We start from the raw sequence: 26,882 nt of genomic DNA, 5'->3' as shown, positions 1-26,882 counted from the left end.
GTCTCTCTCTCTCTCTCTCTCTCTCTCTCTCTCTCTCTCTCTCCCTCCCTCTCCCTCTCCCTCTCCCTCTCCCCCTCCCTGCCCTCTTTCTCTCTCTCAAATGCTCTCAAACACTCAACGTGTTACTTTCGAGGCTGTCTTGCTTGTCTCTTCCCTTCTTAATTCCTTTCTGTTTTTTTCTGTGCATTAAAAAAAAAATTTTTTTTTGCTTTTTTTGGAGGACAATTGGGGTTAAGTGACTTGCCCAAGATCACATGGCTAGTTTTTGTGTTAAGTGTCTGAGGCCGGATTTGAACTTAGATCCTTCTGACTCCAGGGCTGGTGCTCTATTCACTGCACCACCTAGCCGCCCCCAAAAATGTTTTCAATGACCATCTTTTGTACATGGCAAATGTGTGGATTGGCTTTGTCTGACTACGCTTATTTTTTGCTAGGATTATTTTTATTTTCCTTTTCTTTCACTAGGAAGAAGAAAAGGGAGGGAGTTAAATCATTATTGAATAGTACTGAGCACCCTTATGTTCATTACATCCACTTCTAGGTTATAGACAAACTAGTTAGATACACATCCTTTGATTTTTAAAGACATATATTCTAAACATTTCACTTCATAATTTTTTGTTATATTTTTGTTTTGATAGTCTATACCATAAATAACCATACCTAATTCTAATTTCTAATTAATTAATTCTAATTTTAATATTCTAATTTTACATTAATATAAGCTTTCTAAAGACTCTGTTTCTCATACCTTCTGTCCCTAATTTTTACACTCTTCTTATCAGTTGTTTACTTCTGTACTGTATATAAACATTCCTAGATCTTCCCTTCCTTTTAAAAACTTTCACCTGACCTAACCATCCCATCAAACTATCCTCAGTTTTGTAGCCAAGTGCCTAGAAAGAAATAAAAGCTATATTTTTTGCTGCCAGTTTCTCATTATCCACTCACTTCACCCTCTTGTAATCTAGATTCTGTCTCCTTCACTCAAGTAAAACTACTCTTTGAAAGGTCAATGATGATCTCTTTATTGTTCATTCCAATCACTTTTTATCAGTCTTTATTCTTTTTTGACCTCTCTATAGTATTTGATTTTGTTGAATAACCCCTCCTCTTTAATATCTCTGAAACATATGGTATGTATCATAGGACTTTATCTTGGGATTTCATCAGTGTGATGCCAGGTAATGTGCACAGTACTCTAGATGTGCTATGATCAGAGAAGCTATCACTTTATCTAGACTTTTTGTTTCTTTATAACACAGTCTGAGATTATTGGATGCCATGATAAACTTTTGACTTGTGTTTAGTTTATAGTCTATATAAACCCCCCAGGTCTTTTTTTTTTTCAGAGGAATCACTTATCTAGCAATGCCTTTCATATCAAATGTCTGGGAAGTTGAATTTTTTAATCCTTGCATAAAACTTTACATTTGTCTCTCTGAAATTTCATCTTAACTAAATTCAGCTTAGTTTTCTAGCTTGTCAAGATCTTTTTGAATCCCGAATCTGCTGTCTAGTGCAATAGTAATTTTTCCCTGTTTTGTCTCATCTAAAAATTTGGTAAATTTGCCATCCATTCAGTTACCCAATTCTCCCACAACACAACTATGTTAAACAACATAGGACTAAGCTGAAATCCTGGGGGCAGTTTATTGGAGACATTCTTCCAACTTGGGATAGAAATATTAATAACTGCTTGGGCTCGGTTATTTAATCACTTCTGAATCCATTTAGTCATGCTATCATCTTTACCATCTCTTTTCATATTTTCTACACCAATAGCATAAAACCATTTCAAATGCTTTGCTAAAACCTAGGTAAACTATACCTATAGTTTGATCTGTGTTGTCAAAAACAAAAAAAAAATAGTTAAGTCTAGGATGACCTATTATTGCAGAAGCCATTCTAAATCTTTGTGATTATTGCATAATGCTAATGGAATTAAGCATATAGAAAGAAGGAGTTTACATTTATTGACTTCCTGACTTTTGCATCTTCTGGAACTCTGATGATTCTTAGTTTCATTTCAGTTTAATTCCTTTCAGTAAACATTTAGTAACTACCCACTTTGTTCCAGGAGCCATGGTAGCAAATAGGGATGCAGAGATTTAAAAAAAAAACCAAAAAGCCACACATCTTTTCTTCTGTCTTACAACCAACTTCAAACCCTTCATCCTCACCTCAGTGTCTAATCCCTCCATGACTCCATTCTTTCCCAGGCCATTGTTCCTTCAGTTGCTATACTATTCTCCTTTCCCCATTTTGACCCCTTAGTGAACCAGGTCAGCTCTATATTGTTCTTTTGAGTTTCTTGCCTGTTTATTTTATCGAAGATCTTGTTCATCTAAATCTCAGCTGTGTATTTTTCCTACCATCCATTGCCTTAATTTCTACTCACACATTACTGAATGAAACTGGGGGGAAATCGTGAAACTGTGCTAACTGGATCCATTATAAATTCATGTTATGTAATCTCAGCTGGGCTCTCAGAGTGGCAAAACTATACTTTTACATGTCCTCTAACTGATTCACTATCCCATATACATAGCAGTTTTTTCAAACCTCCTACATCCTATACCATCCCTCTTGGGAAACAGTCTCACTGAAAAAACTGAAGCCATTTACTGAGAGCTCCCTCTGCTTCACTTCAGCTCATTTCATGATATTAAGATGTTTTCTGCCACTGTCTTTTCCTTTATCCCTGTCTCACCTGAAGAGGTACCGTTTCTGTCAAGGCAGACTTCTCGTCATACACAAGTGATCCCATTCCATCCTGTCTTCCCTGGAAGTTTGTTCCCCCCATTGTCCTTACTCTTATTAATCTTCAGCCTCTCTTTCTCACTTGGCCCACCCATCCCCCTAGCTCTGTCCTGTCTTTGGTTATTAAACTCCTTGAGAAGGCCATCTACTTCCTTTTCTGTTACCTGCTACTTAACTCTTTGCAGTCTGGGTTCTGACCCCCTTCATTCAACTGGAATATTTTTTTCTACAGTCATTGATGATTTCTTAATTTTTAAAATCTAATGACTTCTTGTTAATAGTTCTCTTTCTTTACCTGAGTGCAGCCTTGACACTTTGGATTAGTGGTGTCACACTCAGGTAGAAACCCCTGAGGCCCTCATATTGACTTAGAAAATTACAAATAACATTATGTTGCATTGTATTTTTAAAAATTTTGTTAAACATTTCCCAGTTACATTTGATCTGGTTGGACCAAAAGTGGCCTGTGGATCTGAGTTTGGTACCTCTTCCTTTGAAATTCTCTTCTCTCTGGGTTTTAATGACACTGCTCTCAATTGGTTTTCCTTCTACCCGTCTGACCACTGCTCTCTCCCCTTTGTTGGATCTTCATTTCTGTGACTGTCTCTTCTCCCTCTATACTATTTCATTTGTTGATTTTATCAGCTCCCATGATTTCAGTTATCTCTATGCAGATGACTTTCAGATCTATTTACCCAACCCTAACCCCTCCTCTAACCTCCAGTCTTGCATTTCCATTTACCTATTAGATGTCTGAAACTGGATGTCCTGTGGATATCCAAACTCAGCTTGACCAAAATTGAATTCATTATCTTTCCCCCAAGGGTTTCTTCTCATCCTCACTTCCTAGTACTATCTAGGATCCTACCATTCTCCTACTGTGTTTCCCCGATAATAAGACACTGTCTTATTAATTTTTTTGGACAGAAAAACACCAGAGGGCTTATTTTAATGAACATTGACAGCAATTTTAATAAACAGGTAAATGTGAACAAAAAAATGTACCTTTATTCAATAATGAATTCAATAAAGAACAGGATGACGCGCTCACTGCTGCAGCTCTGATTGGATGCAGCTCGGAGTGCGGCGTGCGTTTCACGGGCGGGGGGGGGACGGTGCATACAGAGGGTACCGTAATGTAGTGTGTAGCGCAGGGAATCACCTTCACTACAGTAGCAATCTCAATAGGGCTTATTTTCGGGGGAGGGCTTATTTTAGAGGAATCTTACACAGTAAGGGGAGCGCTTATTTTCGGGATAGGTCTTATTATCGGGGAAACACGGTAGTCACCTGTGCTCCCAACCTAGTTGTCATCTTTGATCACTCATTCTTCCCTCTCCCCCCAGTAATTATCAAATTCATTTTTTCTACTTTCATATATGCTCCCTTTTCTCCTCTGACAACCTCTACCACCGTGGTATAGGCCCTCATCTCCTCACTCATGAACTATTATAGTAGCCTGCTCGTTGATCTTCCTGCCTGAATTCCTTCCTCACTCTAGTCCATCTATCCTTGGCTGTCAAAGTTGCTCTTCCTAAAATTCAGGTCTGACTATACTGATCACATTACATAACGCTCCCAGCCTCACTCACTCCAGTGGCTACCTATTGCCTCCATTATCAACTGTAAAATACTCCATTTGACTTATAAAGACCTTCATTACCTGGCCACTTCCTACCTTTCCAGTCTTCTTATGCCTTAACACTCCACACCCCCAGTATTCTAAGATCCAGTGACACTGTTCCCCTTGCTGTTTCTCATTCAAGCCACTTCTCTCAAATTGGAATATTTTGCTAGATGTTCTTATGCTTGGAATTCTCCTTCCTCATCTTCAACTCCTAGATCCTCTGGCTTCCTTCAAATCTTTTTTTAAAGATTTTTATTTTATTCTTCTATAAGTTCCATGTGAGTTAATCATAGGATATGTTAATAAGAGAGATATGGTAGACTGACCTGGTTCAAATAGGGAGACTTCTGTTAGCAGAGAATTTTGATCAAGTGTGACCCATAGCATTTTTAAAAAATTTATTTACTTTTTCATTTACAATATTTAGTTCCAAAATCCCTTGAGTTTCGAATTTTCTCCCCCTCCTGCTTCCTTCAAATCTTAAAATCCCATCTCTTCCAAAAAGCCTTTCTCAGCCTTACTTAATCTTCCTTGTGAGACTATCACCAATTTGTCCTGTTTTTATCTTGATTGTTCATAGCTGTGGGTTGTCTCCCCCATTAGACAGTGACCACTCCTTGAAAATAGGGATTGTCTTAAAAATTTTTTTTTAAGATTTATTTACTTTATTCTGAACTTAAAAAATAAAATAAGTATTTCCATAATAAAGGGGGATATAAAAACAGAGTATTGCATCTGAAATTGCAGATCCATTATGCAAGTTATCATGTGACTTTTTGTCCCCTTCCCTCCACCCCAACCTTTGAGATGGCTGCCATTAGAAACAAATCTGTATATGTATGTGTATACAATACACATACATATGTACACACATGCATATATACACACTTACGTGTGTATGTGTGTGTGTGTGTATGTGAGACAGTTCTTTTACTGGATTTAAATAGCATCTTCCTTCATAGGTTGATGGTTAATTTGGGTATTTATAATAGTTTATAACTTAAAATATGATTTAATGTAATATATTATAATACATAATATAATAATATAATTTATAATAGTCAGAATGACTTGATTGCTCAAAATTGTTTTTAAAATAGTCCTGCTATTACTGTATACAATGTTCTCTTGGTTCTCCTCATTTCACTCTTCATTATTTTGTGGAGATCAGGGATTGTCTTTTGTCTTTTTTTTTTTTTTAATCCTGAGCACTTAGCATAGGGCCTGGCATATAGTAGGGGCTTAATAAATCCTATATAACTGATTGTCAGTACCCATTCTCAACAAGTTCATTTTCTAGAGGAAAACAATATGTACACAGATGTGTGAATACAAAATTGGTGCAAAATAAATAGAGTAATTGGGAAGGAGGTATAGGGAGCACTGATAGTTGGAAGAATTAAGAAAGGTCTTTTTAAGAAGTGACACTTGAGTGAGCTGGAGATTCTGAAAGGCAGAAATGAGGAGGGAGGACATGCCAGGCATGGGATTCCAGGCCTGCGCAAGCAGGAGCAAAGAGGTGAGAGGGATCATTGTGTGAAGGTGGAAAAGCAAATAGGTCAGTTTGTCTGGCAATATAGGATACGTGAGGGAATACTGTATAATCATACTACAAAAGTGGGCAGGAGACATTGTAAAGAACTTTGGGCGACAAAGTGTTTTGTATTTCATCCTAGGGGCAAGAGTAATCCCTGAAACTTGAGCAAGGGAGTGTTGTATTCAGAGCCATACTTTAGGAATATCAATTTATCAGTATGTGAAGCGTCAGTCAAAGAGGTCTGGATGTAGGGAGACCATTTAGGCTATTTGTAGTAGTTTTGGCAAGAGGTGGTGAAGACCTGAAGGGCGTTTATGAGAGTGGAGAGAAAGGGATAGATTGTGGAGATATTGTGGAGTTATAATCAACAAAACTTTGAAACCAGGTAGATATGGGTAGTGAACATGAGTGAAAAGTCAAGGATGATGATCCCTTTATTGTGAACCTGGATGATTGGAAAAAAAGGTAGTTCCCTTGTTAGAAATAAGGAAGCTAGGCAAATTCTGGTTTTAAGTTTTTAACCTGTAGTTATTTTTTTTTTAAATCAAGGGATGTGTTCCATTGGTTTAGACTACCTGTTATCTAAGGTCAAGGAAAAAAGTTATGTATGCAAAATATATTTCATGATAAGTATATAATATACTCTGATAATAGCGATTCCTTGGGACAAAGACATGTAAAAGATCTGTGGTATTATTTATTTATTTATTTGCTTTTTGGAGGGCAGTTGGGGTTAAGTGACCCAAAGTCACACGGCTAGTTTTTGTGTTAAGTGTCTGAGGCGGGATTTGAACTCAGGTCCTCCTGATTCCAGGGCCAGTGCTCTATTTGCTCTTAACTGCCCCAATCTGTGGTATTTTTGTCAGTATAGGGAACTTCTGGTGTGGTGCTCCAGCAATTGTGATTTTAGTTCATCTGTGACTTAGTAGACCAAGTTTTAGGGAGTTGATTAAAGTTGTGACTTATCCAGAATCACTGAGGTATTCAGTGTTTAAGGCAGTATTTCAGTATAAATCTTGACTTCAAGCCCTGCATTCTATCTATTTTGCCTTGCCAAACATGTTTGTGAGGAATATTATGATTTTTGATGTTCAATGGTGTGATGCAATGTTTTTGGATTTGTTTTAGTAGAGTTTGGATTTGTCTAGTTAGTATATAACTGTCCCATCTTACCATCTTCTTTTAAGTACCTTTTTTGTTAAGGTTGTTTGAGCCACAGAATCAAGTACATAAGTGTTGAAAAAATTAATTCTGCCTAATTCAGTCATTCTAATTCAGTATGTATTTTGACATGCCTACCTTATGTGTTTTCCTTCATCTTCAGATATTTTGATTGTAGGAGATGAAGATATTACTACATTAAAGTACTCATTTGCACATTTCATTTCTCTTTTGTGAAAGAAAAAAATTAATGAAATGTTCATAAAATATATAATTTGTCAAACTTTAATTTATTAATGTATGTAAATATATACCTACCCAGGTTAAAATAATTGATGTTACTCTTTGATCCATTAAAGACTAAGATACATAAACGTAAACCTAGTGCCTTTCAAGTTGATATTTTTCTATTTTTAATATCTTGGGAGAAAATGTTGACAGCAGAACAGTTGGAAGGGTGTGTAAGTTCAGCTTACATATGGTTAAAGACCTAGAGAAAGTTTGGGAAAGAAGTTGCTGATGCTTAACCATCAACCTTCAGTGCTTTTACAGTAATTATTAATATATGAGTGTTCCAGATGAAATGAACCTTGAAGGATATTAAATTCAGTTCTATGATTATTAAAGAAAAGCCATTAATATTAGGGTCAGTTTAAGGGATAAATAAATTTTGAGTTGTACTGTTTCTTTGCTTATTATCATTGCAACAGAGGAAAGTAAAATCCTTTTATGGTTTTACTCCTAAACTTTCTTAGATCTAATAGACATATATGACCTTTAAATCAATACATTGGTTGATTTTCTTGAAAATTGTAAAAGTCATAATGAAAATTCTGAGTAAAATTTTCAAATAGCCAAGAAAGGAACACATTGCATTATTTTTCAGTTTTTTTTAATGTAATGGAAATGAACCTATTTAGTCATAAAAGGAGGAATTATACAACTGTGGGTCCATCATTTTCACTTCCTCTGTACTAAATTTCTAGTCAAAGTAGTTACTTGCTATATGCAAAAAATGGATCATATGATCTTTTAAGATTTCTTCAAAAATTCATCATTGGATCAAAAAGTAATAAGATCAGTTATTTCATCAGTCATAAGATGTTATTTTTCACAGTAACATAATACTTTCTATTAAATAGCTTTCATTCAGAGAAATGTTTTCAAAGCTTTGTTGTTAGATAATACATCTGAAATCACAAGCAAGATGGATTTCCCCCTTTATCTCTGCCCAGTATAAACTAAGATCTGCTGTTGATATGTAGTATTTATTTTTTTAAGTTGATATATAGTATTTATTTTTTTTGTTAATTATAACCAGTTCTACTTTTTGTTTAAATTGTGATGACACTAATATTTTTATTTTTCTTTAAACATTAAATAGGATTCTGATCTTCGAAGTGCTCTTCTGTTAGAACAGGCAGCACATTGCTTTATAAACATGAAGAATCCCATGGTTAGAAAATTTGCCTTTCACATGATATTGGCTGGCCATCGGTTTAGTAAAGCAGGACAGGTAAGTAGATTTACTTTACTTAAAAATATAGATAGACTAGGTTATTTCAAGCATTGTCTATTTCTGCACATACACTGTTAAAACAAATCAGTCAGCTTCTTAAGATTTAAAGAAATTGCCTTAAATTTGAATAAATTCACACTTTGGTTATATCAGCATCTCCCAGAATACTGCTCCTGCTGTTGCCAGTCAGTTTTTTTTGCATGTGGTGGATGCTCAGTAAGTATTTATTCTATAAAAGGCCCTGTCCCTGTTTCTGTTGGAGGATTTTGAACATCAGTGCTAAGGTACCACCGTTTTGAGGAGGAGTGACTAGGGATAAGTGTGGTGTTCTTCTGCCCCTCACTTATATTTTTAAGCTTCAGGGTGAAGAAAGCTCTGCTATCTTTTGGCTCCTGAGAATGGTGGCACTCATGAGTTTAAATTTTGGTGAATATAAGTGAAAATATGAATTTTTATTCAGAATAGTTTGTCCTGGATAGGTTCACTTACTGACGTCTTTTCACATAATTCCTTTGCGGAGGATGTATCTGTTTTGAATATTTTTTAAGATTTTTGTTAGTAAAATGTTTGATTTGTTCCTTTGTTTTTATTTTTGTTATAAGATTGTCCTAAGTATTCCAATTATCTTTTTTGATGATTTCTTCTATGCTACTTCTTGCAAACAAGTCATCATTGCCTACTTAACACCCTTCAGTGTCTATTTCTATTGCCCTTTGGCTCACACATAATTTTAAGTCCTGGTATTTTGAGTTCATGGTATTCTAGGATTTGTAGCCTTAAAGCATTAATAGGGGACTATTGCGATGTACTTAAAAGCTGTGTTTTAAAAACTAGTATGATGTTGTTTACATTGTATGCAAATACTTGTGTGTATGATGACTTTATCTTTGTGGGCATGCCCTCACAGCACACAGCCTTTTCTTTCCTTCCATCCTGCACTGTTGTGTATTTCCTGACGATTCCGATGATTGATGGTATTTGCTTAGCACTCTAAGGATTGGAAAGTCCTTTGACTAAATTATATTATTTGACTCTTATAACTTGTGAGGTAGATACTCCTCACTTCTCCCTGCTTTAAACTCTTCCACAAAACTGACAAAATAGGCTTCCAAAAGCACTAGGATTATCATGTCATTCCTCTACTCTAAAACCTTCAATGACTCCCTTTTGCTTCCATGATAAAGTATAAACTTTCTAATTTGTCACTTAAAGCCAATCAAAACTTGGCTTCTGCTTAACTTTACAGGATTATTGCATATTACTCTACCTCATATACTTTGTATGCCAGCTACACTGACTTAGTTAGTGTTTTCCATTTCTCTTCTCTGCTTTTGTGCAAGCTATTCTCAATGTGTGAAATACATCCTTTCCTGGCCTTTCAGGTGTCTCCTAATTGGTCTCCCTGCCTCAAGTCTCTCCCCTTGCTAATCTATTTATTACATACCTGCCAGAGTGTTATTCCTAAAGCAGAAGGCTGTCCATGCTGCTCCCTTCTCAATAAACTCCAATACTGTTGCCTCTTTGATCAAATACACACTTATTTTCTTTGGAATTTTAAGTCTTTCACAATCTGGCTTTAGCCTACTTTTGCAGTTTTACTATATATTACTTTCTTTCATGTACTCTTTAATGCTAGCCACGTGATTATTCTTTTGCTCACAAACACCATTCCATCTCCCTTTTTCTTGCCTTTGTATAATCTGTTCCCCAGATCTGGATCACATTCCCTCCTCATTTTGCTACTTAGAAATACCACATTTCCCTAGAGGCTCAGCTCAGAGGCTGCTTCCTACCTGAGTGACTCCTTTTCCCCCTCTGCTACTGCTTTCTCTTCCAAAACCACCTTGAATTATTTCATTGATACCTATATGAATACATTTTGTAATGCAAACTCCTTAAACCAAGGACTATTCTGTTTCTCTCTCCATATTCTTAGCAATTATCATATTCCCTTACGCATTATATAGGTGCTTAATGTGTAGTTATTGATTGATGTTTCATTCTTTCTACCTTTTGGAATCTCTGGCTTAGATATTGGTGTTGCTCATGGATTACTTCCTAAGGAAAGCCTTTCAAGATTCTTTCTAGTTTTTCATGTTCTTTTTCCTCCTCAAATTATAATGATTATACTTTCTGTTGACATTTTATGCCCCTCTAATGCTAAAAGCTCCTTGAGGAATTTGACTGTTTTGTTTTCTTTTTGTATCCAAAATGCCTTGCGCATAATAAGCATTTAGTAAATGATTATTGGATTAGATCCTTACAGATTTTCAAACTGTGGCTCAGGGAAGTTTTGTTATTTAGGCATAGTCTCATTACTGGGAAGTGTAGAGAAGATGATCTAACACTTTAGAGATACTGTGGGGATTAAGGAATGGTGACAGAACTGGGAGAATAATGTCTTTCTTTTTGACATTTACAACTTTATAAAGACCCCAAATGATCATTTATTTCATTTCAATATTAAGTTTGAATTTTTAATCTCAGTTAATATAGATATGAACCATAGTGCAATTACATTCTTTACCAAGTGGCAGATGAAGGTAATGGTTTGGAGCTCACATAGCTCTTGTACTTTGAAGAATTAAACTCATTTCCAAAATTTTCAGTCCCTAATGACTTCAGAGAATTCCTTTATAGATGACTCTCCTGTGTTGAAAGTTTTTTAATATATCATGATATTAATGTAATGCTTGGGCCATTCATTTGTTATTCTTTGTTTTTGCTATGTGACTATCCTCTCTTTTCCAGTCATATTTTATTTATGTCTTTTATATCACTTCTTACAAGTAAGTCCTCATTACCTACTTATACCTACCATATTATCTCTATTGCCCCTGATCTTGGTGTTCATGGTGTTCTATGATTTCATAGCCTTATAACATCAATAGGGGATTTAGAGATTAAAAGATGAATTTTTGTGTCAAGAAACAACTTGCAATCAATGAAAGCTCCGTGTAGCCTCCCAAATGCAACTCAGTCAACTTGTTCTTTTCAATTTATTCTCAGCTCATTGTACATTTGTGGTGCCTTTTCTGGATATTTATACTGATGGACTAACTAATACTTGACCATCCATTTGCATCATAAATACGTCTTTATTCACTTAGTTCTCTTGTGTGGATTGGTAGGCTAATCTTTTTTTTTTTTTTTTAAAGTGGCCTTATGCTATTATGTTCTTTTGGCACCTGATAGAATCAGCACAATATTATCTATAAGCATAAGCATCTGGAGGATGTCATCATCTAAAGGCATTCTCTTTTCCATTTAGACTCCTGTAAGTCATCCCTGAAGCATCCTCTAGGTTGTTCAACACCTTTTGGGGGAGCACTTGTTTGTTCTTTTCTAAGTGCATTTGAAATTGCTATTTAGAACTCTTGAATTCTAATCTATCAGGGAATCTTATATGTTCTTGAAATATACATGGAAGGAAACTTGTTGGAGGAGAACCTTTAATACTCTGCTAAATCAAAGCCTTTTGCTGGGGGGTGGGGGTGGGGGAGTGGTAGGGGTGGGAGTGGCTTCCCAGCCATCAAAAAACAACAGCTTTTTTATTCTCTTCAACTTTCTCAGTTTTGTAAATTTGAAGCTGTGGAAAATCATCTGCCAAAAGCTTTTCTTTTCATTTTTCTGTCAAGCATACCCTGAAGGCCTGTGTAGATCATTCTCATAAGTGTTTTATAGAGTTGAGAAATTAGAAATTGGTTTGGTAGTTTTTGATATCTTTTAAATACCTCGCATGGACTCAGATGCACCTACTTCCTTGCCATCTTCAAGTTGCAGTGCTCCTCCTCTCTACCTTCCACCCCAAAACTTAAGCTACTGCTCCCATCATTTTGATTGGTGAATATTTACCATTTCTAACCCAGACCTAGAGCCACCATACAACTTGTTGGATATTTTTATGCTTCCACACCTGGAATTCAATATTTCTGGCTTGGACTCAGACCTACCACACTATTTCTCAGCCCTCTTCATGCCAAAATATTTTTTAAAAAATAAAGAAAAGAAAACTTGGGAACTCTCATCACCACAATAACCAACTACAATTCCTGAGGACTCATGATAAAACATACTGCCAGATTCCTGACAGATATTATAGACACAGAGTACAGATTGTGTATAATTTTTAGACTTAGCCAGTGTGGAAATTGTTTTGCTCGAACTATCTGTTTGTGCTTCTTAAAGGGTTTTGTCTTGTCTTTTCTTTTCTTTTCTTTTCTTTTCTTTTCTTTTCTTTTTCCTTCCTTCCTTCCTTCCTTCCTTCCTTCCTTTCTCATTGGGGGCAGGAAGAGAAGGGATAGTTTTTGTTTAAAGACAATGTTTATAAACTTTATATAAACTTTGTGACTTGTAGCATTCATTGCCCCCTTTCTCATCATGACAGTGGAAGTAGAAAAGGACTGAATAAGATTAAGGGCTATATTTTATTTTTCATTGTTGTAGTAGTCTTTATGGCCAAAAAATTCATCACCTAATGGCTGACATATGACCTTTGCATATGTTGGTAGTCTGGTCCTTGGATAGCAAATAATCTGCTACTAGGATAGTGTTGGAATACCTATCTACATAATGTAGAACTTGCCATTATATATGCCCTTCTGGAATATATAGCCTGTCTTTAAGTACTGAGGTTCAGCTCCCATACCACAATTAGGCACTGGAGTAGGACTTCTGTGGAGGTGTAGAAGTGGAATCTTAAAAAGAATTTCCTTTGTAATCCGAGTATTAATAGTAATAATTTACTAGTACTTTTTTTTTGGGGGGGGGGGTATTAGGCATCTGTCAAATACACTATTTCATAAGCATGACATTTTAATATAACCAAATAGTTTTTGCCTTTGAAAATGAACTTTCATAAAATCACCATCCTGGTTGATAAATATAAGGAACAAATGAACTATAAAATAGTCTTTACTGATAGATTTTGTACCATTTTAATGCACTTATGTGTAATTTTCATTATCTGTGTATGTAGCCCTTCCCTTTCTGTACTTCAGATGTCAAGGACTTTGCTTTATCAAAACTTTGTATCTTCCTTATCACCTACATGCTTTATGCAGTGAAGAGGGTTTATTGAATTGAATAACAGATCTCATATTGACAGAAGAAGTTGACTCACTTCTGCTGAGGTTAGGAATTGGAGACAATACAACTATTTTTTGGATGTGTTATAGTGGGGATTACTTTTATGTGTTCGTTGAACCGTGTCTGCTGAGGTCCCTCCTAATTCTCATTTTGTGATTCTGTGAGAGGCTGTGTCACAATGTACTAGTTTTGGAGTCAGGAATATCTTGGTTCAAATTCAGCCTCTGACATTTGGTATCTGTGACTATAGGCAAATTGCTTAACCATTCTAAAAATTTTTCCTAACTTGTAAAATGAGAATGGTAAAATCTAACTCCCTACCTCACAGGGCTCTATAGAGGTTGAATATCTAAATAAATAGTTTTATAAACTAGAGTACTCTATAAATGCCAGTTAATTATTAATCATCCATTCATATTATGTGTATTTTTTCAAGAACAATTTGAATCATGCAGTATATGAAGTGTAACTTATTATTAGAGTTCATTTCTGAGGGAAAAAAATGAACTATAGCTTTGGTCTTATGTCATAGTAAATTTGCAATTGTATTGATGTACTGGACTCTTGATTTTTAATTATTCAAATCAGGGGTCCGCCAAACACAATTAGGAAACAGCATTAGAAAAAGGTATTACATTTGTAAAAATTTAGGAAATCTTCTTTCAGAAAAAGCATGCTTTACATTGCTGTTACCAAACCGTGCAAGTTTAAAAAGAGAAGACTGATTTCTTGCAGTTGATCATATAAACTGACATTTGTAGAGCACTTTATGGTTTGCAAAGCAATTTGCATATTTTATCTCATTTTATCCTTATAAAAAGCCTTCCAGGTCAGTGCTATAGTTATTATCTTCATTATAAGCGTTTATATAATGATTACTAAGTGCTAGGCACTGTGTTAAATATTTTACAACTATATCATACAACCCTTTGAGATGAATACTGTTTTTGTACCCATATTTCACTTGAGGAAACTGAAAGAAACAGATATTAAATGACTTTACCAGAGCTTGTATGTCTCTGAGCTTGATTTGAACTCAGGTTTTCCTGACTACAGACCAGCAATCTATCCACTGGCCCACCTAGCTGCTAAGATTAATTGACTGTTGTTTAGACTATAGGCTTATCCTGTGGAGTGAAATGCTCCCATCTGACAGACTGCAAGGCTGCCCCTCTTAAAGATTATTGTACTCTGAGGAGGCTGTGACTGCATAACTTGGTAGAGGACAAGCAGGTCCTCCTAGTTTAGAGATGCAGGTCCCCTGAAGATTGCTCTATTTTTAGCATAGATAACTAGTAATAGTTTTAAAATAAGCTTTAAAATTATAGTTACAAAATGTAAAATCAGATGATCTCATATCTTTAACGTGTTTATTTCATTATATTGCAATATATTTCATTACTGAGATGGTTTTTCTGTCTTCAATGTATAGCAACATAGTGATAGATTACTATAACCATATTAATTTTGACATTTATTTAAAATAAGTGACCATAATTTAATAACAATATTTTGTTTATACAACTATGGCATTAATCCACTCACAAATAAGTATCTCTCTTATTTTTTATTTTAGTTTATTTTTTTGCTTTTTGGAGGGGGAAAGGCAGGGCAATTGGAGTTAAGTGACTTGCCCAAGGTCACATGGCTAGTGAGTGTTGTGTCTGAGGTCGAATTTGAACTCAAGTCCTCCTGACTCCAAGGTCAATGCTCTATTCACTGTGCCACCTAGCCGCCCATCTCTCTTTTATTTAAATCTAATAAAATATTTCTGTAAGCACATTTTTACCCCACTGTCTTCTTTCTCCTATTAAATAAAAAGATCTGAACAGGTTCTGTTAAAATTATAAAAGTGATCACCAAGGCAACAAAAATTTAGGTTATAAATTAGAAGAGTTAGAATAGATGTTTTCCAAGGTCCCATTAAGGTTTATAATAATATCATAGATTCAGGACTGATAGGAACCTTAGAGGCCATTTACTTCAGCCCCCTTGTTTTACAGAGACAGAAACAGAGACCCTGAAAGACTACATAACTTTTACAAGATCACACAGGGATTAAGTTTCAGTTATGAGGGGAGGCTAGGTGGTGCAGTGAATAGAACACTGACGCTGGAGTCAGGAGGACCTGAGTTCAAATCCGACCTCAGACACTTAACACAAAAACTAGCCATGTGACCTTGGGAAAGTCACTTAACCCCAATTGCCCTCCAAAAAGCAAAAAAAAAGTTTCAGATATGAGATTCTAAACCAGGTTCTGTCTCTCCATCTGATCCTCTTTTCACTATGCTATGTTGGAAATGAGCGTATCCTGGTTTACCTGAAAAGGTTTGTGTGTAATCCCTGTGTTGAATTTTAGAAGTTTTTTTGATTAAAAAAAAAGAGAATTATTATATAACACAATCAGGGAAACTTTTTTTGTTTGTGGGGACCAGGGAGAAAAACTTATAAAAAATTCTTAATTAGTAAATATTCTGAAAAATAAAAATCTATAGATTAGACAACATTATTTGAATGCCTTTATTGTTGTAGATTACCTTAATGATAATATTTTTCCTATCTTGGGTTAACTGGTACCTTTTTTTGCTTTTCATAGATAAATATTATAATGAAAGGTAACATAATGGAAAGAACATTGCATTTAAAATTATAGGATCTGGATTCAGGCCCTGGTTCTGCCACTAACCATGTGACATAGGGTCAGTTACTTCACTTGTTTAGACCCTGATTTCCTTATCTGTAAAATGAAGAAGTTTAACTGCATGGTCTCTGAGGTCTCTACATGCTCTAGGTCTATAATTTTATTATCTCTGAGATCCTTTTCTAGCCTAACATTGCTATGACTTCATATTTTTCACACCTAACTATTGATTTAAAAATTTTAAATCTATTTCAGTTGAAGATCAGTTTAGAAAAAGATGATATTATACTCGTAAAAATTCATGAAATTTTCTTTCAGAAAAAGCATGCTTTACGTTGCTATTGCCAAGCCATGCAAGTTTACAAAGGGAAGGGCTGGTCTCTCGCAGAGGATCACATTAATTTTACTATTGGTCGTCAATCATTTACACTTCGACAGCTCGATAATGCTGTGTCTGCCTTTAAGCACATTTTGATCAATGAGAGCAAACAATCTGCTGCTCAGCAAGGAGCCTTCCTCAGAGAATATCTTTATGTTTACAAGGTGAGTATATAGTAGGTGTTAAAAGATTGTTGATACTTCAGTTTAAGTTGAAACCAATTTTAGTAATATATCCAAATAAAAAGCCCTTTGTAACCATTTTTAAGGCTGAATTTTAAGCTAAAGGAGGAAAATAAATGTTCATTTTCTACATCTATGTTTCTTAATCATTTTACTTTTACTTTTTTACTTTTACAATTACTTTTACTTCATGCATATGGAAAACAAACTGTGGTAGCCCCATGAGTGTGAGTTGGGCGACCCCTATTTTAAGTATCTCAATATCTTTGAATATTTCTGGGACATTCTTGTACCAGCAAAATGCAAACTTCCTGAGTGTTTTTTTCTGATGGTCATGGCTAGCCATCACGACTTCTACCTTGCTCTTGAGCTATCTATTTACCTTTCCTTCTTTTTTCTCTCACTCCTTTCCTCCTTCAATATCACTATTATTCAAAAGCAAAGGAGGGTGCATAGTAGTAAAAGGCTGTAATCATTAGTGTTTCTCCTTACCCTCTGCTGTAGAAAGGGCAACAGTTTTGCTGAGTTTTATTGGTAGGATAGTTGTAATTTATTTTCATTCCTAATTTAGAAATTTCTGAAGTGTGATAAATGAAATTAATAATTACATATAGTAATATTTAGGGGCAGCTAGGTGGCACAGTGAATAGAGCACTGGCCCTGGAGTCAGGAGGACCTGAGTTCAAATGTGGCCTCAGACACTGAACACTTACTAGCTGTGTGACCTTGGGCAAGCCCTGCCTTTCCCCCTCCAAAAGAGCAAAAAAATAAATAAATATAGTAATATTTAAACTATCTATGATTTCAGTGATACGACGACTCTTTCACCTGATACAGATTAAATCTTCTCCATTTTTTAGTTTAATGGTGTGATGCTGCCCAAAAAACTCATTAACTGGTAGGCAGCTTTCTGATTATGAGCTAGATTGAATTTAGATAAGGTCTAACCTTCAGCTCATACAACCTTTTGTTTTTTTTTTGGACCTGCAGTAAAAGCCTTTCCAGCTCAGTAAGGACCTGTAGAAATTATATTTGGTTCATATTCAAGAATCCTGTGTTATCACTTTCACACTCTGAGGCCTAGTGTAGGATGTAAGTGGTAGAAATATCTTAATATCCCTGTTTAATATGTTTTTTATTTTCTTTAGCATTTTCAAGATAGTAATAGTAATGAGTGAACACGTTTTCTTAAAAGTTGTTCTTTTCCCCTTTAAAAAATTTTTCCCTCTTCTAGAATGTAAGTCAGTTATCTCCAGATGGCCCTTTACCACAGCTTCCTTTACCATATATTAACAGCTTAGCAACACGGGTTTTCTTTGGTCATGACAGACGACCAGCAGAAGGTAAGTGAAATGATTATTTTTAACTATATTATATCATAGATATAACCTGAACATAAGCACTTTTAAATAAATCTCAGTTTTTCTTGGGTTGCCCCTAGTTTTCCCGCATATTGAAATCAATAAAAATCTCATTAAGTGATTGAAAGTTTTTAAAACCAAAATCACATAAGCATTAGTCAACATTCATTTGTTTGGAGTAATCATGTCCATATGCTTAGCTTGGGGTATGTTTTTTTTAGGTGAAAAGCAAGCAGCTACTCATATAAGTCTAGATCAGGAATATGATTCTGAATCTTCTCAGCAGTGGAGAGAACTTGAAGAACAAGTTGTAGCTGTAATTAACAAGGGAATAATTCCATCAAATTTCCATCCAACACAATACTGTTTGAACAGCTATACAGACAACTCAAGATTTCCACTTGCAGTTGTGGAAGGTGATGTATTTGAATTTTGTATTAGTTTTTTTCTTTTAACCTTCAGTTGACAAGTGGTTTTTTATGTAAGGGATTAGGAAACTTGCAGTTTTGGGGGTAAAATTATTGTTTTGTCTTAATGGTGAAGAAATGAACCAAATCAGGCCTGAGTTGGCAAACTATACACTGTTTATAAAATGTTTTTCAATATTGGCTTTTCTTTAATAGAACCAATAACTGTGGAAGTGGCTTTTAGAAACCCCTTGAAGGTTCCACTTTTGTTGACGGAATTATCTCTGCTTTGGAAATTCCAGCCTAAAGGTTCAAATTCAAAGGATAATGGAGAAACAAAAGAACTAGTAAGTTATTAAAAGGTATTTGTAGTGAATGATTCCACCATTACAATTTAGTAGTTAGTCTAATAATATTCAAACTTTGGATTTCTTATTGAATGATACTTATTTATTCTTAAGGGAAGTCCTTAAAATATGTTGTTGTTAAGTTGTTTTTCAGTTGTGTCTGACTCTTCATGAACCCATTTGGGATTTTCTTGGCAAAGATATGGGAGTGATTTGCTGTATCTTTCTCTTGCTCATTTTATAAATGAGGAACTAAGGCAAACAGGTTAAGTGACATACCTAGGGTCACACAGCTAGTAAGTGTCTGAGGCCAGATTTGAACTCAGGAAGATGAGTTTTCCTGACTCCAGACCCAGTACTGTAACCATTGTGCCACCTAGCTACATGTAAAATATATTTTTGAGGAAGATATTGTTACAATAACTAATCATAAATGGTCTACTTAAATGCTTTCTGCTGTTAACCAATCTTTCATGTAAAATTATACTCCATTCCAAACCTAGATATATTAAATTAATGTAGTACAAGAAATTAGTTTCAATCAGAAAAGTATTCCACTTCTGCAATTCTGCCAGTGTTCAAGAAAAGATTGGTTAATATAATTCTCTTTAAAAGGTCAGTAAGTTGCTAAACATTTTGAAAAAATTCTATAAAAATGGTTGAAATAAAAGTATTAGTGTTTTTAAAAAATGAATTTATTTTAGTTGGATTATTAATTTATGTGATATTTTTAATTCTTAATCAGTTAGCATTTATTAAGCAGCAGGCACTATACTAAGCACTGGAAACATAAAGAAAGGTAAAAGGCAGTCCCTCCTCCTCAGAATGTTTACTCTCTGTGGGAAAGACCCCATGTCAACAACTATGTTCAGGCAAGATATAAATCCCTCACATTGAGAGGAAATTAGTAGTGGCTTCCTGTAGAAGATGGGATTTTACCTGGGATTTGAAGGAAGCCTAGAAAGCTAGTAAGCAATGATGAGAAGAGTGGCAGTTTCAGGCATAGGGAATAGCCTGTGAAAAAGTTCTCCGTTGGGATATGATGTCTTGTTCAAGAAACAGCAGAAAAGTCAGTGTTACTATGTCTTTGAATGCATGGTGGCAGGAGTTGGGTTAGAGGGTGGGGGAAGTAGAAAGTGTAAAAAAACTGGGAAAGTAAAAGGGGCCAGGTTATGAAGTGTTTTATAAGCTCTCAAAAGGATTTTATATTTGATCTGGGATCCCCTAGAGTTTATTGCATGGGGGGTGGGGGTTATGAGAAGAGAGGGACATGAACAGATTTGTGCTTTATTGAAAGATCACTGATATTTGAGTGGAGGATGGTCTAGAGTGGGGAGAGATCAAGCAGCTGACTATTGCAGTAGTCTAGGTGATAAGTGATAAGGGTCTGCCCTAGGTTGATATAAGAGTCAGAGCAAATTAGGGGTGTATGTGAGAGATGTTCCAAAAGAAGTATTGATATGCTTTAGCAGTTTATTAGATGTGGGGTGATTAAGTGTGAAGAATTAAGTTTGACACCTATGTTGGAAACCTGGGTGGCTGGGAAGATGGTGGTGCCTTGAAAATAATAGGGAAGTTTGGAAGAAGGGAAGTTTTTTGGGGGAGAGTTAATGAGTTTGGTTTTGAACATGTTGAGTTTAAGATATCTGTGAATCATTTCTAATGAGGACTGATTAAAAGAAGACATATTAAATACTTTAAACCTCTCATAATACAATTTTCATCAGTCATGAAATATCATTAGTAATAGATTATAATTACACATTTCCATGTTTTCTTATATTTTTTCAACTTTTCTACTACATGCTTCACAATTTTCCTGTGGTGGCCTCTGTCCTTTCACATATATTATTAAGGAAATAAGCATTCTTGCCATATGCTGACCACATTCTGAGAGGGTCACAAGTCAGGTTCTGCAGTGCTGATGTATGCTACTTTGACAAGAGCTTTACATATCTGATATTTTGTTGCATCAGAATGTTTCTATTAAATATTATGGTTGTCATTTTGGGGAACAATTTGGAACTATGCCCAAAGAGCTATAAACTCTGCATACCCTTTGACCCAGCAATACCACAGTTTCCCAGAGAAATTTTTTAAATAGGTGGAGGGGGTAGGGGCTGGGAGACGACCTATTTGTACAAAAATATTTATAGCAGCTTTTTTTGTGGTGGCAAAAAATTGGAAATTAAAGAGATGCTCATCATTTGGGGAATGGCTGAACAAGTTGTGTTATATGATTGTGATGAAGTGCTATTGTGCTATAAGAAATGACGAACAGGATGATTTCAGAAAAGCCTGGAAACACATACATGAACTGATGAAGAGTGAAGTGAGCAGAATCAGGAGAACATTGTACACAGTAACAGCAATATTATATGATTGTCAGCTGTGAGTGACTTGGCTATTCTCAGCAGTACAAAGATCCAAGAGAATTCTGAAGGATTTAAGATGAAAAACACTATCCACCTCCAGAGAATGAACTTAGAGAGTCTGCGTGCAGATTGAAGCATACTATTTTTCACTTTATATTTTTGGGGGGAGGGGCTCTTTTCTTTCACAACATGACAAATATGGAAATATGTTCTTCATGATCGCATGTATAACTTGAATGTAGAACTCAGAATTTTAAAAAATGAATGATAATTGTTTTTACATGCAATTGGGAAAAATATCATTAGAAAATAAATATCTTTTTTTTCAGGTAACCTATGGACATGAAATGATTGGAACTGAAGTTATATCAGAATTCTTGATTAATAATGAGGAAACAAAAGTGGTAAATATTTGTCATGTTTTCTAACATTTTACATTTTGTGTCTTACTCAAAATAAAATTAGATATAAAAATAATCTGAACAAACTAGTTTATTTTAGATGGCTATCTATCTATTATGGTTTATTTATGCATTGCTTATCACTATAATTCCTCATTGCATAGCTAGTAATATATTAAAACTGAAACTATGGAGGTAGAAAAAAAGAATTCTGTCTTATAGTAGAACCAGAATTGCTTGAGAGAACAAGTTTGTGATATTTTTGTTTAATAATTTCAACATTTATCCATGTAAAGAGAATTTTGGATTTTTTCTTGTGTGAATATATTTTTATGGTTGTCTATGATTATGGTTGAAGAAGATGCTATGCTTTTTGTCTTGAATGAAAAGCAAAAATGAATTGCAGAATGAAATTGTAAAAAATTACTAAGCCACTAAAAATTATGCTTTTCTATAGTAAAAATTGTATGGTCTTAGAGTTTGTTTTCCTTTTCATTCTCCCCAAAATTATACTGGCCTGCTTTGTATTTTTACTATGCTTATATTTGTATTTGCTTATATTTATTTGATAATTTTAACTAAGAAATTATAAGAACAAACAGTAACAATAATAACTTGACATATCTCCACAGGCAAGGCTAAAGCTCTTTCCCCATCATGTAGGGGAACTTCATATTCTGGGAGTTGTTTATAATCTCGGAACTATTCAGAGTTCAGTGGGGCTAGATGGTATCGGCTCTTTTCCTGGATGTCATACAGGTAATAAAACATTACCCTAATGAAAATATCCAAGTAAACATGACTCATCTTATAGAATTTAGGTATGCCCTACATATTTTCCATTCACATCCAGATAACAACATTTATTCAAATACATGAAAAAGGCAAATTGAATTTTAGTATATTCCGACCTTTTTAAGTTTGATTTAAGTTTTTTCCCCCATTAGGTTTATTTTATCTCTTTTCAGAACTCTCATTTATCTTTATTTTACCTCTTTTACATGGTGTACTACAGGTAAATTCTACTGGACCTCATTGAGCATTTCCATTGTTGTCAAATTCAGTCACTTCTGATTGAGAATTAAAGCACTTTATATACATGATTTACTCTTTTTAACAAAAATAAAACTTTCATTATAAAATAGCAAATAGTTCTAATGTGATCTTGAGTATTTCAAGTGATCTGATTCCATCTCACTATGGTTATTCCTTCTACCACTTAATTTTTAGCTTTCTGTGCCTTAGTACATGATTATATATATGTTGCTGGGCCTGTAATTTAGCTTGAGAATGAGCTTTGTTGATTTCTGCCTGTCTTTGCAGCCATACTTAAAATCTTTTTATAAACTTTATAAGATCTGCCAAGTCTGGCACTCACTAGTATAATGTTCTAGACATCAAGATCTAGATAGTGCAGTGGACAGGGTGTAAGACCTGGAGTCAGGAAGACTTGAGTTTAAAATCCTGCCTTTGACACTTATTAGATTTGTGACCTTGGAACTTGATAAATGTGGGTTTATTGATTGATTGATTGTCATGTGATTCAAATGAAAAGCAGACAGGTTAATGCTACTGTTTAAGCTTCTTGAAGGTACAGTAGATAAAGTTTTGGACTTGGAGTCAGAAAGGATCTAACTTCAAATTCTGCCTCATATACTTATTAACTGTCATCCTGGTCAAGTTATCTAACCTCTCTCACTCTTGTTTCCTCATTTGTGAAATAGGGATAATAATAGATCCTGTCTCACTAGGTTGTTGTGAGGAACAAATGAGATAACATATACAGCATTTTGCAAACCTTAAAGTCACATATATATATATATGCAATCTGCTATAATAATGATGATGATGATGTTGCATTCGCAGCTGGTTCTTTAGCTTTTCCACAAATTAACAATAAGTATTAAGCCTTTTATTTGGCCAGAACTGCTAATCATTGGGGATAAAAGGAAAGTCAAAAACAATCTCTGATCACAAGGAGCTCACATTCTAATAGGGAAGAACTTTTGCAAACAGATCTGCACATATAAGATAAATTTAGGGAAAATGGGGGGTAATATCCAAGGGAAGGTGCTATCATTGAAAGGGATCAAGAAAAGCCACTTGCTTAAGGTGGAATATGAGCTAAGACTTGAAGGAATGCAGGGAAGCCATGAAGTGTAGATGAGAGGAGGGAAGAACATTCAAGTATGAGGGACAGCCAGTAAAAAGACCTGAAGTGGAGAGATGAAGTGTTGTATGCAAGGAAGAACCGTGTGGTGGGTACAACTGCAGAGTATATGGAGGAGAGTAAATGTAAAAAAGAATAGATAGGTAGGAAGGGGGGGCAGCTTGTAAAGAACTTTAAAAGCCAAGCGGAAGGTTTTATGTTTGGTCTTGGGGGCAATAGGAAGCCATTTAAGTTTATTCTCTAGGGGGTGGTAGCACAGCCAGATCTGTGTTTTATGAAGATCACATTAGAACTGAGGGAGGATGTAATGGAAGGAGAGAGACTTGAGGCAGGGACACCAGCCCGCAGCCTGTTAGGTCCAAAATGAGGTGATGAAGACCCGCTCTATGGTGGTTTCTTGTCAGAGGAGAGAAGGGGATATTTATTGATACACACTCACACACTAACACACGAATGAGAGATGTTCCAAGGGAAGAATTCACAGAACTTGGCAACTGATTGTATATGTGGGAGGAATGAGAGGAATTCAGTGACTAGTACATAGTAGGTACTGAATAAATTCTATTGACTAACTAGGAGGATGTTAGTACCTTTGTCAGTGTTTGGAAGAGGAGATATCTGGGGAATGGGGAGAAATAATGCGCTTATTTTTCTGCATGTTAAATTTAAAATGCCTGTTGGATAATGTTTGATGTGGGAAAATGTTTTACATAACTTTACATGTAACAGTCTTCTTGTTTCTTGCTTTCTCAGTGAAAGAGGGAGAAGTGGGAGGAAGGGAGAGAATTCAGAACTGAAAATTAAAAAAATAAATAAATTTTAAAAAGGACATCCAGATTAGCCAGACAAGCAGAACAGTTCTGCAAATGAATGCATTGAATTTATCACATGTGTTTAAAAACACAAGATGTATGTAAAAGATTGAAGGAGTGAGAAAGGAAAAGGTTAGAGATGAAATCAAGTTTAACTATAGAATAGGCATCACAGAGAACACAGTGCCAGGGGTGGGTAGACCTGGAGTGGGAAATTAGAACTGTAGGGTTGAGGCGGATGGGAGTAAAGGAGTGGGCAGTGGAAGATGTAGAATGTGGTTTGAAAGATGGCAGCCTTGGGTTTAGAATCACTGAAATAGGGAGAGTATGATAGGATGGGAGTATGTTACCCATTGAGGGAATTCAGGCTTATTATCGGTGAGTAGAGAGAAGTCTGTTCAGGAAGGGACGTGATCAGACTATTCTGGAAACTTCCTTCAGTGTCCATCTTTGTGACAGATTGTGATGTCGAGTCTTATGCTGGGAGGCTAGGCTCCCGGTTGGCATTCTTGTCAGTGCTTTGATTTTTTTTTTTTTACAAAAGGCAAAAAAGCTTACTAAGTAAAATGAAGCTATTTAATTAATACATCTTGCTTCATTTGATCAAGGAAAAATAGAACTCATCTGAAATTAACAAACCAAACAAAATGGACATTTCTGCATATATAGAACAGAAAAAATTGTATATCGTATTGTACATATTTATTATATATATCTTGTTTTTCTTTTTAAATATATAAAATAGCATGTCCTATGTGTCTATGATTCTTACTGGTCTTTACTGGTCTTGCTTTTCTGTGCATTTAAAAAAATCATGATTTTCTTTTCTTCTAGCTACTCTATTTGTAGCCCCTCAGTTCCCTAACTCCCTTGCCTTGTCGGAAAAGAATGAGGTCCTTGAAACAAATAGACATAGTCAAGCAAAAGTAAATGCAATATTTGTTGTGGCCAGGAAAGTGTATCCCACCCTCTTTCTAGCATATTTCTTAGTCCAAAGTTAATTAACTCTGTCTCTTAATGTGAGCCTGCTAATCCCCTCCTGTCCCCCTCCCTGATGTTATTGATTGTGCTGGTAGCACCTTCTTCCTGTGGGAGACCTCAGATGGCCTTATTTCCTGGGTGCTACCCTAGTACCTTGTCCTGCTGTGCTTTCTAGACTGCCTGGGCTTGGACCTGGGCCTAGATGCTGCACTGCCAGGACCCTGGTTGGTCCCTGTCTCCTACTATGCCATGAATATGGCTGCCTATGCGTTTTTCGGGCCATGTCTCTAGCCATGTCTTCTGCTCTGAGTCCCATTTGCCTTCCACTTAACCTGGCTTGTCTTTGTTCAGATCTTCCATAGGATTCTGGAGGTCTTTTTTGTGCAATCTTGGACTGTATGGAAGACCTTATAGCTATTTTTTTTTTTTGCTTTTCTATAGCATTTTCCCTCCTGAAGTACTTTTAGAGATTAACTGCTGTGTGATTGGGGATTCTGAGCTGCTTTAGGTCTTATCATATGCTGCTTTCTTCTCACAGTTTCTTGTAGTTATATTTGATTTTAGCAGATATCATCTGAGTGTTTATTCCAAATGTAATTTCATAATTCTGGTTGTCAGCTAAACATCATTCCTCTTAACACATAATTTTGATGGTAGCTTTTGCTTTTAGGGAATCCAAAATTCACTACTTTGCCTCTTCCTTTGAAACTGTCTACACAGTGGGGCGGCCAGGTAGCACAGCGAGTAAGAGCACTGGCTCCAGTGTCTGGATGACTTGAAGATTGAATCTCAGGCTCAGACACTCAGCACCACACCCAGAAATAACTGGCCATGTAACCTTGAGCAAGTTACTTAACCCCGATTGCTTTAAAAAAAAAAAACAAAAAAAAAACGACACTGTCTACACAGTAAGGATATATTTAAAAGCTGACTTGGTCAGAAAAATGTATACATATTACTATATTACTGTACATACTCCATATTAATATCATGCTCTGCAAAGATACTTTTCCCCCTCTTAAGTATGATTTAAATATGTGGTTGTCAGAGGACTTCTAATTATAAGCTATATAGAGTCACAGGATCTGAGTTCCAATTCCTTCTGTGATACTTACATAGATTTATGCTGCT

At 35.5% G+C, this 26,882-nt stretch overlaps 1 protein-coding gene across 4 annotated transcripts in view; it reads left to right on the top strand.

Annotated features, from left to right (window-relative positions):
* TRAPPC8 (trafficking protein particle complex subunit 8) overlaps window positions 1-26,882 on the top strand; it is a 137,966-nt gene that overhangs the window by 52,664 nt on the left and 58,420 nt on the right. For 3 of the 4 annotated variants that reach the window (XM_069099861.1, XM_069099862.1, XM_069099863.1), the window contains 7 exons: window positions 8,473-8,604; window positions 16,655-16,879; window positions 18,132-18,240; window positions 18,480-18,674; window positions 18,882-19,012; window positions 21,717-21,791; window positions 22,421-22,547. In XM_069099861.1, the coding sequence (XP_068955962.1) occupies window positions 8,473-8,604; window positions 16,655-16,879; window positions 18,132-18,240; window positions 18,480-18,674; window positions 18,882-19,012; window positions 21,717-21,791; window positions 22,421-22,547 (994 nt within the window). The remainder of the gene's footprint in view (window positions 1-8,472; window positions 8,605-16,654; window positions 16,880-18,131; window positions 18,241-18,479; window positions 18,675-18,881; window positions 19,013-21,716; window positions 21,792-22,420; window positions 22,548-26,882) is intronic. The other variant, XM_069099864.1, reaches the window with a different exon arrangement.

This window comes from Petaurus breviceps, unplaced genomic scaffold, assembly GCF_028583685.1.
Source record: "Petaurus breviceps papuanus isolate PSGF00001 unplaced genomic scaffold, PetGlider_PUasm1.0 38, whole genome shotgun sequence".
Classification (NCBI taxonomy): domain Eukaryota; kingdom Metazoa; phylum Chordata; class Mammalia; order Diprotodontia; family Petauridae; genus Petaurus; species Petaurus breviceps.
Note: the sequence above shows the minus strand (reverse complement) of the source record. Positions and strands in the feature narration are given on the sequence as shown.